At 41.6% G+C, this 14746-nt stretch overlaps 1 protein-coding gene across 1 annotated transcript; it reads right to left on the reverse strand.

Annotated features, from left to right (window-relative positions):
• Window positions 1-4391: 4391 nt before the first annotated feature.
• On the reverse strand, window positions 4392-10861 carry LOC143294145 (uncharacterized). Its single transcript, XM_076605576.1, has 4 exons — window positions 10659-10861; window positions 8899-9210; window positions 7701-7983; window positions 4392-4505 (listed from the first exon to the last, which is right to left on the reverse strand). The coding sequence occupies exons 1-4, from the start codon at window positions 10859-10861 to the stop codon at window positions 4392-4394; spliced, it is 912 nt and encodes a 303-aa protein (XP_076461691.1).
• Window positions 10862-14746: the final 3885 nt, after the last annotated feature.

The raw sequence follows: 14746 nt of genomic DNA on the forward strand, positions 1-14746 counted from the left end.
TGTTGACACTTAAAAGAAAAATCCAAATTCTGGACAGAACACATACATTGACACTAACTACATCATCGACGGGTTTACAGCATATGATTATTCTAAAGTGGACACTGAATTAACTAGAATGAACATATAAAACAATTTTAATTGACCATTTCACTGAATTTCAGTCGGCCTTGGTCTCTGCAAATCTTGATAACACAGCCTCATGCTGTGGTGTGCCTCAGACGATTGCAATATCTCCTTTACTGCCGAATGAAAAGATTTTCTTAAATAATCAAGATAAAAAGTATTTAAAGAAAAGAAAAGAAAAGAAAAACATGATTAAACTGAATGGACCCTGTTGTTTGACAAGTTTCTGCTGTCTGAGCTTGTCGAACACGATCTCGGCAGATGTGAAGAAAGCAGATAAATTGCGGCGTGCTTGAGATTATGGCAACGTCTCCTTTACCGCGGACTTTAAAGAATTTCATAAATGCCCGAAATATACTAAAATAACATGATTTAAAAGGCATCATCACCTCGAATACCGCAAGCGAATTATCACGTTTGTCACGCTTTTGAACGTCATTTGTTAGATTAAGATTGGCGGTGTGAGTAAAACTGTTCGCTATCGCCCGAGCATGCAAGGTTCGAATCTGCTTTCATACCATTTTTTTTCTTTCTTTCTTTAAAAAAAAAAAAAAAAAAAAATCCCGAAGCTTTATGATATCGAATACAGAACACATTTTAACGATTTCATTTTTTCAAAATTTTATTTTATTTGTATTTGTATTTATCTTTTTAAGTGTGTATCACAAGTGAGTCTTGAAGGCCTTGACTCTTTTATTATTATTTTTTTTTTTTTATTGTGAGGGTGCTTTTTCTTCCAACACGTTTTCAGTCCTGTTGTAGTCATCACATTTGTTTTAGTTCCAAGTAAGAGAAATAGAAATGAAAGGAAGTATCAAGCTGCACTGACAGAAAATCTCCCAGGCCACCAGATGGGTAGACCTCCGAATATGTCAATGCCCGACATGTATATTTATTTATGCTTGTAGAAGATGCAATGCGCACTTTAAAGATCCTTTAATCAGGGTTTCGTTTCGGTCATCGGTCATTGACGCATGCAATTCTGAATTGTCCATTCGATACGGCAGCAGCATAATCCAACGCTTTAGTCAGGCCTTGAATGCATACATTTTGTGTACCTATCAGAGTGGATTTCTTCTTCATGACTTTGCCAGAGGACAACACTTTTGTTGCCATGGGTTCTTTTCAGTGTACCGAGTGCGCGCTGCTCGGTTTATCGTCACATCCGAATAATTAGACGCTCAGTTCGATTTTCCAGTCAGAGAAAGCGCGAGATCGGGAATCGAACCCATAACCACACGGACACTGTATTTACAGATAAATGTAGCAATTCTGCACCTTGTGTGTGTGTGTGTGTACTCTAGAGTGTGATGATTTGTATGCTCTCTTACGTGAACATAGGCTTATAACGACACCCTGGAGAGGGGGCGGTACTAAGGTGCTGGTGCTGTTGCTCCCATGACGGTATCCAGTGGTTATTTAGGAAAGTGAAGGGTTGTAGGGGTTGAGGTGGGGATGGGTTGTGGGGGGTGGGTGGTATGGGGGCGGAATGGGTGAAGGGAGGAGGGTGGCCAGTGGTTGTGTGTGTGTGTGTGTGTGTGATCGAGGATACAGGCGTGGGTGTAAAACAGGGGAAATATGTAAACATTCCCTCAATTATTTGGTGGATTATCTCCCTTCAATTGGCGTGTTCTTTGAACTGGTACTTTGACTTTGTTATAAAAAAAACAAAACAATAAAAAACAAAAACAAGCAACTGATCCATTCTGTGGAGCATTCCACATGTAAAGCAGCGGATAGCTGCTTATATATATTTTGTATTATTAATTTTTCTCTCCACCATAATAGCCACAAGTGAAAACACTAAAGGGGACAGGGTGTAGTGGGAGAGGGTGAGTTTCTGTGAATTCCAGTGGAATATCACAGACACACAGACGACCAGTTTCACAGAGACACAGACACATACCGACATACAGACTTAGACGGACAGGCAGAAAGACAGACACAGACACAAACACACTCACACACACACACTGGCACTGACGTACGAACACAGTACAAACACAAAGTATCCAATATCGAAAGTAATGACACAAAGAGGATCTTCATCTGATGTGTTGGAAGTGCAGAGATAATGGTGGTGTGTGTGATCGAGTATGCTCCAGTGGATGTAAAACAGGGGGAATAACTGAAAATCTCACGTGCACACACACACAGAGAATCCAAACCAGTGAAAAGAAACAGCAACATAGTAGTATCCGCCGGCCAGACACATGAAGACCCACTGGTTGTTAAAAAAAAAAAAAAAAAAAAAAAATTATGCGCTTGCGATCAACTAAAAACCTACTTCAACAACAACAAATCAATTTCAGTTTCACGGAGAGGTGTTCGAGAGTGCGGACTAATCCATGTATATATGATATACAAAATCTGCTGTTACAAGATATGATAATAATATAAAATATATCATAATACAAAATAAAATATAAAACTGAGAAAAGAGCATCGATTCCACGCCTTTCGCACAAACCCAACGCGCTGACAAGGCCTTGAGACAACAACCAATAAATATCTCCACAAGAAAAAGAAACGAAAAAAAAGGAAAAAGAGGTGGTGTAAGAGTTTGAAGGAAGAAAGCCATTGATGGTGATTACAATGAAATGAAATGCAAAGGAAATGAGATATATGAAAATGAAATTATATATATATATATATATATATATATATATATATATATATATATATATATATATGTGTGTGTGTGTGTGTGTGTGTGTGTGTGTTTCTGCTTTGTGTTTGTCTGTGTGTTTCTACATTGCGCGCGTGAATGTGTGTCAGTGTGTGTGTGTGTGTGTGTGTGTGTGTGTGTATGGTGACGCTGATAATAGCTAGCAGTGAACTGAGGAATATACATGCGCTGACAATGTTGTCATCATGATATTATTTTGCAGATGTATTTCTGTCACAACATGCACTGAATTCAGGTTGGTGTCATCATCACAGACAGTCTATTTGTGGTGGAATGCTACATGTCAATATAATACATTGGAAAATATATTAAAACGAATTTTTTTTTAAAAAAAGAAAAAAAAAAAGAAGGCATTCACGATCAACCAAAACCCAACTTCAACAACAACAAATCGATTTCAGTTTCAAGGATGTGTTAGAGCGTGCGGACCTGGAGGGCGGGGGAGGGGAGAGGGAAGAGCAAAACACAAAAAGTAGAAAACTACCAAACAAATGCATAACTAACATACAATTACATTTAACAGTAACAATTCAATAATGATAATAATAATCAGAAACCATTAACACAATTCTGAAGTACATGTTTTAAAGGAACGTAGAAATAAGGCTATGAACTAATGCCTTTGAAAGTTCGATTAGAAGAATCTCGTCAGGAATAACTTTCCAAAAATCATCTGTAGAATTGTTATTATCTTTGAAATACTTGGGCAAGAAGGTACGTAACTGCTGACAGTGAAACAAACAATGGTGCAAGCTGAACTGTTTTCCACTGATGCATGTAACATTTTTACTATACTTTGTCCTCAGCGCATCAAGTTTTATACGGAAGAAAGTAGAGGTTATTAATCTTGTATACAAGCTGGTGGATTCGGTAACTTTTCTTTAATAATGTTCTCGGGGAATAATTTCCCTTTATGTTTCAAAAAATGTTCCTTCCATTGGTTATGAAATCGACCCCATACTGATTTTTCTAACAAAGTGTATGCCTCTTTTACGGAAAGACGAATATGTATTTTTGTACATTTTTCTGAATCTTGTGCTCCTCTTTTAGCTGCTTTATCAGCAGTTTCATTGATGCCCACACGAGAAGGCACCCAACAAAAACTGACCTTAATCCCTTTATAATAGATCGAACAATGTACCAAATGATTTGCCTCAGTAACCAAGTCAGGTCTTGTTTCAAGGCTAAATAATTCTAGAGCATAAAGTACTGATTTGGAATCAACAAAGAATGCAATTTTCGAAAAAACAACAACACCAAAACTATTTGATGGCTCACTAAGTAGTTCAGAGCTTGCATAATAGCAATTAGCTGGAAAGATGTTTTCGATTGGGAGAGAAATACTAAATGTGATTAAACGGGGAAACAAAAATAATAAATTTAGTGAAATTTCGTAGCGTTCACGTCCTCAAATGTAAAATGGATCGACACAAATTGACTGGTCGTTCACCAACAGGGATCGGTGATGACAGAGTTCACGTGATCAAACATATTTGACGAACTAAAATACGCAGGATGTCATTTTCATTAGTAATTATGCAATGATTCGTAGCGGTTCCACCAGGGGTTATGATGTTCATTGAAGCGCAGGTGGCTGTGGCGGGAGGGATGCTGGGGTCTCGAGGTCATCACGTTGCTCCTTGGCCTTGCCGGTCGTCGTGGGGGCTCCCAGAAGAAGTCCAGCAGGTGTCTGCCGATGTTACCCGCAAGAACACTGGTTCCTCTCTGGCTGGGGTGGATCCTGTCTTGCATGTAGCTGTAGCTGGTTTTCAAATTTTCAATAGATATGTGTGTGTGTGTGTGATGTGTGCAAGTGTGCGCGTGTGTGTGCGCGCTCGCATGTAAATGTCTGTGTATGTCTGTCTCAGTCCAGTGTTAGTATGCGTGTGTATCTCTGTGAAATTGGTCGTCTGTGTGTTTGCGATATTTCACTGGGAGGCAAGGATACTGCTCCCTCCGCCTACACCCTGTCTCCTTTTGTGTTTTCAGATTTGTTTATTACGGTGGAGAGAAAAATTGTTAAGACAAGATATAGATAAACAGCTAGCAATCCGCTATTTTACATGGAATGCTCGACAAGAATAGACCAGAAAGTGGTAGATTTTGTGTATGCTCCAGCTGTTGCTTTGTTGTTGTTCTTCTTCTCGACAGTTGTCAGTTGAAAGAACACAATAATTTAAGGGAAATAATCCCCCAAATACTTGAGGAATATTTAGTTATTTCCCCTGTTTTACTTCCAAGCGCGAATTCTCTCTCTCTCTCTCTCTCTCTCTCTCTCTCACACACACACTCACGCGCGCACGCACGCGCGCGCGCGCGCACGCACACACACACACACAGAGCGCGCGCTGTGTGATGTGATTTTTTTTTTGTCTCCATTATTGATTAAACGTTTAAAATCATGCAATCATTTAGTGACTAAAATGTTCTTGATTTGAGTGTGTGTGAGAGTGTCTCTGTGTGTGTGTGTGTGTGTGCGTGTGTGTGAGTGCGCGCGCGAGCGCGAGCAAGCGCACAAATATCCATTGACGTTAAAACGCATCAAACCAACACGTTAGGTACACTGTCGGAAATGGAATACTTTATTTATTATTATTATTATTATTGTGTGTGTATGTGTGTGTGTGTGTGTGTGTGTGTGTGTGTGTGTGTGTGTGTGTGTGTGTGCTATTGAATTGAGAAAAAAAATGTTTTGCAAAAGGGTTTCAATAAAAGCTGTTCTGTACAGTTATTCGAATAAACAGATGTTTGTTTTCTTTTTAGAATGCTAAACATGTGTTCAAACAGTGGCCCTGGATATTTGATACTCTTGAAACAAAATAAACAAATATTCATACAATAGAATTTTCTTTTATAGTATTTTATTTTATTTGTTGCACAAGAGAACACACAATATAGAAGTATTTGATTTGACATTGTTGGAAAAACATTACACACACACACACACACATATATATATACACACACATAGATATATACATATAGATATGTGTGTGTGTACATATGTGTGTACGTGCGCGAGAATGCGCGCAAATATCCACTGATATTGAAACACATTAGAAAAATACGTTAGGTATATTGAAATGGAATGATTTAAATATTCTATTTTTTTTTATATTGAATTGAAAAAAAAGAGCAAAATATTGGACAACAATGGATAAACAACTTAAATAGCGTCAGTCAAAGCTGTTCTGTACATTTCTTCGAATAAAGTGATGTTTGTTTTCTTATTAGAATGCAAAATATGTGTTTTGATCACGTGAACATTTGAATACTCTTGAAACAAAACCAAAAAATACTCACATTAGAATTTTTTTTTTGTTTTTTGGTATAGTATTTATTCGTTCTTGCTTAAGAGAACACATAATATACAAAGTATTTGATCTGACATTGTTGAAAAAAGCAAACTATCACATACATGGATATGATATATATACATAAATCTCTCTGATATATATATATCAAAGAGATTTATGTATGTATAGGTAGTGTAAAAACTTAAACATAAATTATATACAGTGAAACTCAATCTTATCAGACAGAAAAATAAAGTCAAGGAAGTGCTTTCGACTCAGCATTACATGCTATTTCAGCAAAACATAAACAGCAGAGACAAAAATACAGTGTCCATGAAACTATCCATCAAAGCAAGTGTAAACATTACTGTGTGTTGAACGAGTGAAAAGGGGTTAAGCACAGAGAAAGGGAGACAGACAGACAAACATAACTAAACGCAGGGATTGAACAACTGGCACCTCAAATTATATCTGAGAAATCAGTTTATTTTATTTTATTTTATTTTATTTTAAACAGGTCTTAGCAAGGGCGTGTGTGTGTGTGTGTGTGTGTGTGTGTGTGTGTGTGTGTGTGTGTGTGTGTGTGTATGCGTGTGTGTGCGTGTGTGTGTGTGATAGATAGACAGCGAGAAACAGTGAACACACCACTGCCACGCCCATGACAGTGACCTGTTCAGTCAGTCCTCATCACCCCACCCACCATCCCTCCATCGACCCCCCCAACACCACCCAACCAAACCCCAACCCTCAGTTCCCATACCCCTTCACTTCCCAAAACAATGGTGTGGCAACCTCCCACACCCTCTCACTTTCAAAACCACCCACCACTGAATACCATCATGGCAGCAGCACAAGTACTGCCACCCTCCTCCCTCCACCCCTTTCCCCTCCCCTCACCAACCACCCTTCCTCACGTTACCCCAACACCCAACCACCTTCCCTCCTGCGGTAGCAGGAGCCTATGGCGTAGTACCCCCCCTCCCTGTCCCCAACCGCACACTCAACCTCCACCCCTTCACTTTCCAAAACTCTTACAACTTGATACTGTCGTGGCAGCGGCACTAGCACTGTCACCCTCCACCCCATCCCCCTGCCCCCACAACCCACCCAGGCTAGCAACACCCCCACACCCAACCCTCATCCCCAACCCTCAACCCCAACACCCTTCACTTTCCAAACCTGCCACCACTGGATACCGTCATGGCATGAGCACTCACGCTACCACCCTCCTTTCTCGCCTTCCCCTTCCCCCTCCCCCAACACCCACCCACCCTCGCAACACTCCCACACCCAACCCCAACCCCTCAACCTCTCAGTCTTTCACGTCCCAAAACTGCTACCACTGGATACGGTCACGGCAACAGCACCAGCACCGCCACCCTCCTCCCTTCACCACTTCCGCCCACCACCTTCCACCACCCACCCACCCCTCACAACACTTCCCACACCTTGTCCCCACCTCAACCCCTACACACCTTTCACTTTCCTAAATTACCACTGGATACCGTCATGGCAACAACAGCACCAGCGCTGCCACCCTCCTTCTTCCCCTTCCCCCTACCCCTCTTCTCACCCCTCTTCACCCCCACCATCCCCCTCAAGGTGTGGCGGTAGCGGGAGCCCATGACGTAGTAGACGAGGACGTTGAGGGAGGAGTTGATGTAGGACAGGACCTCCAAGAGCCAGAGGAACACGAAGAACACGTTGTGGTAACGACGTCCCGAGTTCAGCTCGGGCACGAAGATCAGCACCACGCGGAAGAGCAAGATGGGCGTGACGCACGCGATGAACAGCATGGACGCTCCCACCAGCATCCGGGTCACCCCGACCTCGCGCCCCGCGGCCCCACCAGAACACGACGACGAGTTGTCGCTGCGCCACGTCGCTCTCCTGTGCAGCTGAAAGGTGGTGATGGTGGTGGTGGTGATGACGATGACGATGACAACACCCGGGATACCCAGGCCGTAGATGAAGTAGTCCAGATAGTGCACCAGCTCCTGTACAGACAGCGTGGTAATAATGATAATAACAATAACAATGAAAATAATGATAATGATGATGGTGATGATGATACTACAGCTGCAACTACTATGACAATGACAATGATAAAAATAATGATGATGATGACGATGACGATAATGACAATGATAATGATAATAAATTTTAATAAACTGATTTTGATAGATTTTATTCACATTGTGCTTCTCCTAACAACCGGAAGGCTCAAAGCGCATTACAATAAGACACATTTAAATGAGCACATTACAGTCAGACGTGTTAAATTATCTCTTTGTTGAAAATATGCCCAGTTAACAAAGTCATGGAAGAAAATCGCACATACACATTTACGAATAACACATGCACAAATTCAGTCTCAGGGACTCGTCAAAGCGTGTCCATATACGTTACACCACCTTTGCTAAATAAATAAATGAATAAATCAATAAATACGTAAATCAACCAATAGATAAATAAATCAATGAATTAATAAATCAATGAATTAATAAACTAATTAGAAAAACTGATACTACACGATAGAGAAAGGATGGGTGGGGAACCATTTCTACATAGAAATATTAATGAATTCATTAATTAATTACAAAAAAAGAAGAGGAGAAAGAGGAAGAAAAATGAGGAGGAAGGAAGAAAAAGAGAGATGATAATGATGACGACGAAGACGACGACAACAACAACAACAACAACAACGATGAATGAGATGGAAGAAGAGAAAAAGGAGAAAAAATATGAAGTGGAAAAAAAGAAAAAAAGAGAAAAAGAAATGTATACCGCACTTTGTTCTGATGATAGAACTCTCCCCCAGTCACAGCATTGAAGGACAGCCCGGACACAGGGTCCAGCACACAGGACAGGTGATACCGGCTGGCCACCAAGAAATACAGCCCCAGCACCACGGCATAGACGACAGCGATGATGATAGCCATGGTCCGAGTGGTCAAGATGAGCTGGGAGCGGAAGGGACTGACCACACAGAAACACCGCTCGCTGGCGATGATGGCGGACATGATTTGGGACACCCAGCACAGGCCGAAGAAGCCCGTGAAGTTGCGGTTGGCCATCCACTTCGTCACAGGGCCGTACCTGGGAAAATGGAACATAACATTTCGTTTTGACACCCCTTCCCCTTACACACACACACACACACACATATATATATATATATATATATATATATATATATATATATATATGTGAGTGTGTGTGAGTGGAGAGATAGATAGATATATAGATATATTAGTGCTGTTTCTCCTGTGCGTTTCCCTGTTGCTCTGTGTTTTTCTCCTTTTGTATTTGTGTTTTGTATTGTATTTCTCTTTTTTATCACAACAGATTTTTCTGTGTGAAATTCGGGCTGCTCTTCCCAGGGAAAGCGCGTGGCTACACTGAGTGCCATCCATTATTTAGTATTTCTTCTTTGTGTGCAGTTTTATTTCTTTTTCCTATCGAAGCGGATTTTTCCACTGAATTTTGCCAGGAACAACCGTTTTGTTGCCGTGGGTTCTTTAACGTGCGCTAAGTGCATGCTGCACACGGGACCTCAGTTTATCGTCTCATCCGAATGACTAGCGTCCAGGCTACCACTCAAGGTCTAGTGGAGGGGGAGATTCGAATCAGCGCGCTCAGATTCTCTCATCTTCCTAGGCGGACGCGTTACCTCTAGGCCATCACCCCACTTCACTTCCTTCATTCTTTCTTTCTTTCACGTCCATTGTTTCTGTGTTGGACTGCCTGTCTCTTTCTTTGTCATCTGTTTCATGAAAACTTGACTGTACCGTTCCGTGTTGACAACCCAGGGTTGTTTTTTTTGTTTTTTTGTTTTTTTTGTTGTTGTTGTTGTTTTGTTTTGTTTTTTTGTTTCCTGTGCGTCTCCATGTCGCTCTGTCTTTTCTTCTTTCTTTCTCTTTGGTGGAGTGGGAGTTGGGGAGGGTTGGGGAAGGTGGGAACATTGTTTCTGTGTGGTCCTGCCTTTCTTTTTCTTTCTTTATATCCTCCATATTTTCGGCTTCCATGTTTCGTGCTCCGTTTGTGTCTGTGAAATTGTTTCTGAGTTTGTCTCCCTGTCGCTCTGTCTTCTTTATCGTTGTTTTCGATGTATATGTCTGTCTAAATTGCTTTCATGACATTTCTGTAATGTGTGTGTGTGTGTGTGTGTGTGTGTGTGTGTGTGTGTGTGTGTATGTGCGTGTGTGTGTGTGTGTGTGTGTGTGCGTGCGTGAGTGTGTGTGTGTGTGCGTGTGTGTGTGTGTGTGTGCGTGTGTGTGTGTGTGTGTGTGTGTGTGTGTGTGTGTGTGTGTGTGTGCGTGTGTGTGTGTGTGTGTGCGTGCGTGAGTGTGTGTGTGTGTGTGTGTGTGTGTGTGTGTGTGTGTGTGCGTGCGTGTGTGTGTGTGTGTGTGTGTGTGTGTCTGTGTGTGTGTGTGTGTGTGTGTGCGTGTGTGTGTGTGTGTGTGCGTGTGTGTGTATGCGTGCGTGTGTGTGTGTGTGTGTGTGTGTGCGTGTGTGTGTGTGCTCGCTCGCGCGCGCGCGCGCACCTCTCATTGGTGGTGAACAAGGTGTACAGCCTCTCCCCGTTGATGGAAAGGCACTGCAGGAGGTATAACTCGTCTGCCAGGGACAGGGCGAAGAGACACAGGTTGATCCTCTCCCTCAGACCCTGCCTCCAAAACACCGCCATGTTCATGACGTTGCCCGGCCCACCAATCAACAAGAGCAGCAGAAAGAGCGAGCATTTCATCTTGTCCACTAGAAGCTCTGTCTCAGCGGAGACCAGGTTGTCCGGGTTGTCCCAAGGAATGTAGTCTTCGTATTGCAGTTTCTGACACTGTGCCTGAATTAGATTATATATATATATATATATGTATATATATATATATATATATATATATATATATATATATATATATATATACATATATATATATATATATATGCGTGTGTGTGTGTGTGTGTGTGTGTGTGTGTGTGTGTGTGTGTGTGTATAAAAGGTGCGTATATGCTTTCCATACAACTTTTCTTTATATATATATATATATATATATATATATATATATATATATATATATAATCCCATACAAGTTTTTATGCTATAAACCTACACATTTCATACAACCTTTTAGAAAATACAATCCCATATGTTTCATGTAATACTAAAAAGAACCCCAAAAAAACAACTATTACCCTACAAGTTTTATATACTTCCCTTTTTTAACACGATCCCACACGTTTCATTCAAAAACATTTCTTAATGACTTTAACTTTGACGTTTGATGCAACATCTTTTTTTCTCTTTTTTTTGGTTTTGTTTTTGTTTTTTGAACCGTAATCGTTTCATACAGCATGTAGGGAGCGTGTAGATAACTTTTTTTTTTTTTTTCCAGAACATTATCTTGTTGGTTGTCATGATGATGTCTCTTTTATCATAAGTGCGATCTTTTCAATTCGTTTGTTAAAATTGTAACAGTGATGACCACAGATAATATTCAAGTAAATTGGATAATATAGATATATCGTTGTCATTATTAATGTTATCCAACTCGACACAACACAACACGACACAACACAACACAACTCCCCAGTTCAGAACTAGGAACCAAAATCCCACATGTTTGATACAGCATGTGGGGAACGTGTAAGTTACGTTTTTTTGTTTGTTTTGTTATGTTTGTTTTTGTTTGTTGTTGTTGTTGAGAACATTATCATGTGGGTTGTAATGATGTTTCTTTTATAAGTGTGATGCTTTCGATTCGTTTTGTTAAAATTTTAACAGTGATGACCACAGATAATGTTTTAGTAAACTGGACAATACAGATATATCTTTGTCATTATTATTGTTATCCAACACGACACGACACGACACGACACAACACAAATCACCTGTTCAGAATCAGGAAGACCTGTATCTGTCGCATTGCGGAGCAGGCCGTCAGCCAACGTTGAGTTTTCAGATGACGAGTTCATGGCCCTGAAGAATTTAGAAAACTAATCCATGATATCTATAGCGCGGCCAACCGCAAGGGCTGTATCAGGGCTACACGCACGTTAAAAACGAAACGCTTTACTGATGAGAATTACTAAACGAAAAAAAAAGAAAAAAGATAATGAACTCAAGCACTTTAACCAAGTAAGATAAAAACTGAGCACTACTATATGGCAACATATTTTTACTGCAGTAAGAAACACACACACACACACACACACACACACACACACACACACACACACACACACACACACACACACAATGGGGAAGGTGCAGAATTGCTAAAACACTTATCTGTACATACAGTGTCCGTGTAGGTTATGGGTTCGATTCCCGATCTCGCGCTTTCTCCCAAGTTTGACTGGAAAATCAAACTGAGCGTCTAGTTATTCAGATGTGACGATAAACCGAGCAGCACGCACTTGGTACACACACACACACACACACACACACACACACACACACACACACACACACACACACACACACACTGAGAGAGAGAGAGAGGGGGGGGGAGGCGGGGGGTTCCAACGAACGATGGCCTTAGCTGAATTTAGATTCCGAAAGTGTGAGCCACTGAGCCAGATCAAACAGAACGCAGTCAGCAATAGATGAATGCCTTGCGCCTACAGCTCACTGCAAACCGGGGTGCAAGCGGTAATGACATGTTATGGAATTAAAACTGATGACGACGAGAAGAGCGAGAGAGGCAAACGATTGTCTTGCACTCCCACTGTTTCACCCCCACTCTCTCGGCCAAGAGGGTTTAACTCTCTCCATACGAACGGCGAAAGAGACGACGTCAACAGCGTTTCACCCCAATTACCATCATCAAAATATTGCAAGAGGTAGGCTCTTATACTGAAGAGGTGAATGTTGACAAAGAATACCACAATTCTGACGACGGAAGCTAAAGGTTGGGTCATTCAGACACCCACTGGACATCCGAGGGGTCTGTGTAGAGGAGAAGAGAGGACTGGTCGTACTGAGTGAGTTATTAAGGACAGTCGGCGTTGAGATGGTTCCCAAATGCCAACTAGCCCCCAAGACTGCAGCACTAAGAGCCAGTGCAACCTCCTAATTTCAGAGTCATAGTTTTTCACAAAAGACTGGGCGGTAAAAGAATTCCCATTGCAACGGATCATACAGTTCTCACATTTGTTGTTGGCTCTTATATCAATTTGTCATATAAGCTGAGCGTTGGGCCCAATAGATAAATAAAGAACACAGAGACAAAGAAACAGACAGTTGCATATATCTTCCTGTTTCAAGATGCGATGCAAGATTAACAAGACGGGGACATACAGACAGACAGAGAGACAAACAGAAAGACAGGCACAAAGATGTTTTAGTTTCAAGATGGCATGCAAGACTTACATACGCAAGGACATACATACATACATACAGACAGACTGTCAGACAGGTACATAAGACGGGATGTAAGACCAGAGTACTTACACAGCTCACGGAAGAGGCTGAGCGACCGTCTCACTCAGTGCCAGACCACAGACTGAGCCACGCGTGCAGGAAGAGCATGGTTGACTGAACTCCCCTCCCCTCCCGTCCTTCTAACCACGCACCCACCGCTTTGACCCCTTCACTGCTGTACTTAAACCTTAGAGAAATGGATTCAGAGAAGCATGAATCTGAGGTGCAGGAAGTACTTCGTGTGTGCTTTTTGAAGTGGTGTCTTCCCAAGAGGAAGGAGCCTGAATATAGAATGGTGACTGACATCCTCACCTGTAAGCTGGAGTTTATTTACCACAGTGAGATGACAGCTTTCGGTCACGAACATACTCGTCAGTAGCAGACAAGGGGTTAAACAGACCCTCTCCATCCACTTAAAAAAAACCCCAAAAAAACCAAACTTTTAACACGTCCCTCCCCCAACCCGTCTCCACGCACACCTTTCTCCGCAACATCTTTGACTTTTGACATCAGCAATGTTTTATTCTCCGTAGAAATGATATGATCACCTGTTACGCAAGTACAGCTGTGGTTTGTTGTTGTTGCTGTTGTTATTGTTTTAGTTATTGCTGTTGTTGTTGCTTTACCACATAAATACAAACCTCTAGAAACTGTAGTGCTTATCATTGCTTATCATTGCGGTGGTGGGAAATGTGTGATTGTGATTGTTACGATCCACGGGGTTTGGCTGTTGTAACGATAAAACAAAATAAAAAGTGGAACCCAGGTCTCAAATCGAGTGAACAGGGGAAACATTTCCGATCTTCCATGACGTGGCCCAAACCACGGATCTTGGATCTGTTCTCTTCCAGAGTAGGCGTGTTGTTCGTTACCCATGATACAGGCCATCACTACACCGGGCCGGAACCATCATCCCTCGTTCCGTCATTTATTGTATTGTATTGTATTGTATTGTATTGTTTTTATTTATTGTATCGTATCGTATTGTATTGTGCTTGGCACAAAAACAACAAAACTAAGGGAACAAATATTGCCGGGGGAGTGAGAGGATTATTTTGGGTCGGCCAGTGCGGAGACGTGAGCAGAGAACTGGATAGAGCACCTGCGCCTCAACAGATGGTTTGCGTACCTGTGTGGCTTCGCACGAAGTCATTGGCCTTGCACTCGGACCCCAGATCCTGGGTAGGGGTCTGCAGGCTTTGATATGTTGGA

The sequence above is a fragment of the Babylonia areolata genome, chromosome 19, assembly GCF_041734735.1.
Source record: "Babylonia areolata isolate BAREFJ2019XMU chromosome 19, ASM4173473v1, whole genome shotgun sequence".
NCBI classification, from domain to species: domain Eukaryota; kingdom Metazoa; phylum Mollusca; class Gastropoda; order Neogastropoda; family Buccinidae; genus Babylonia; species Babylonia areolata.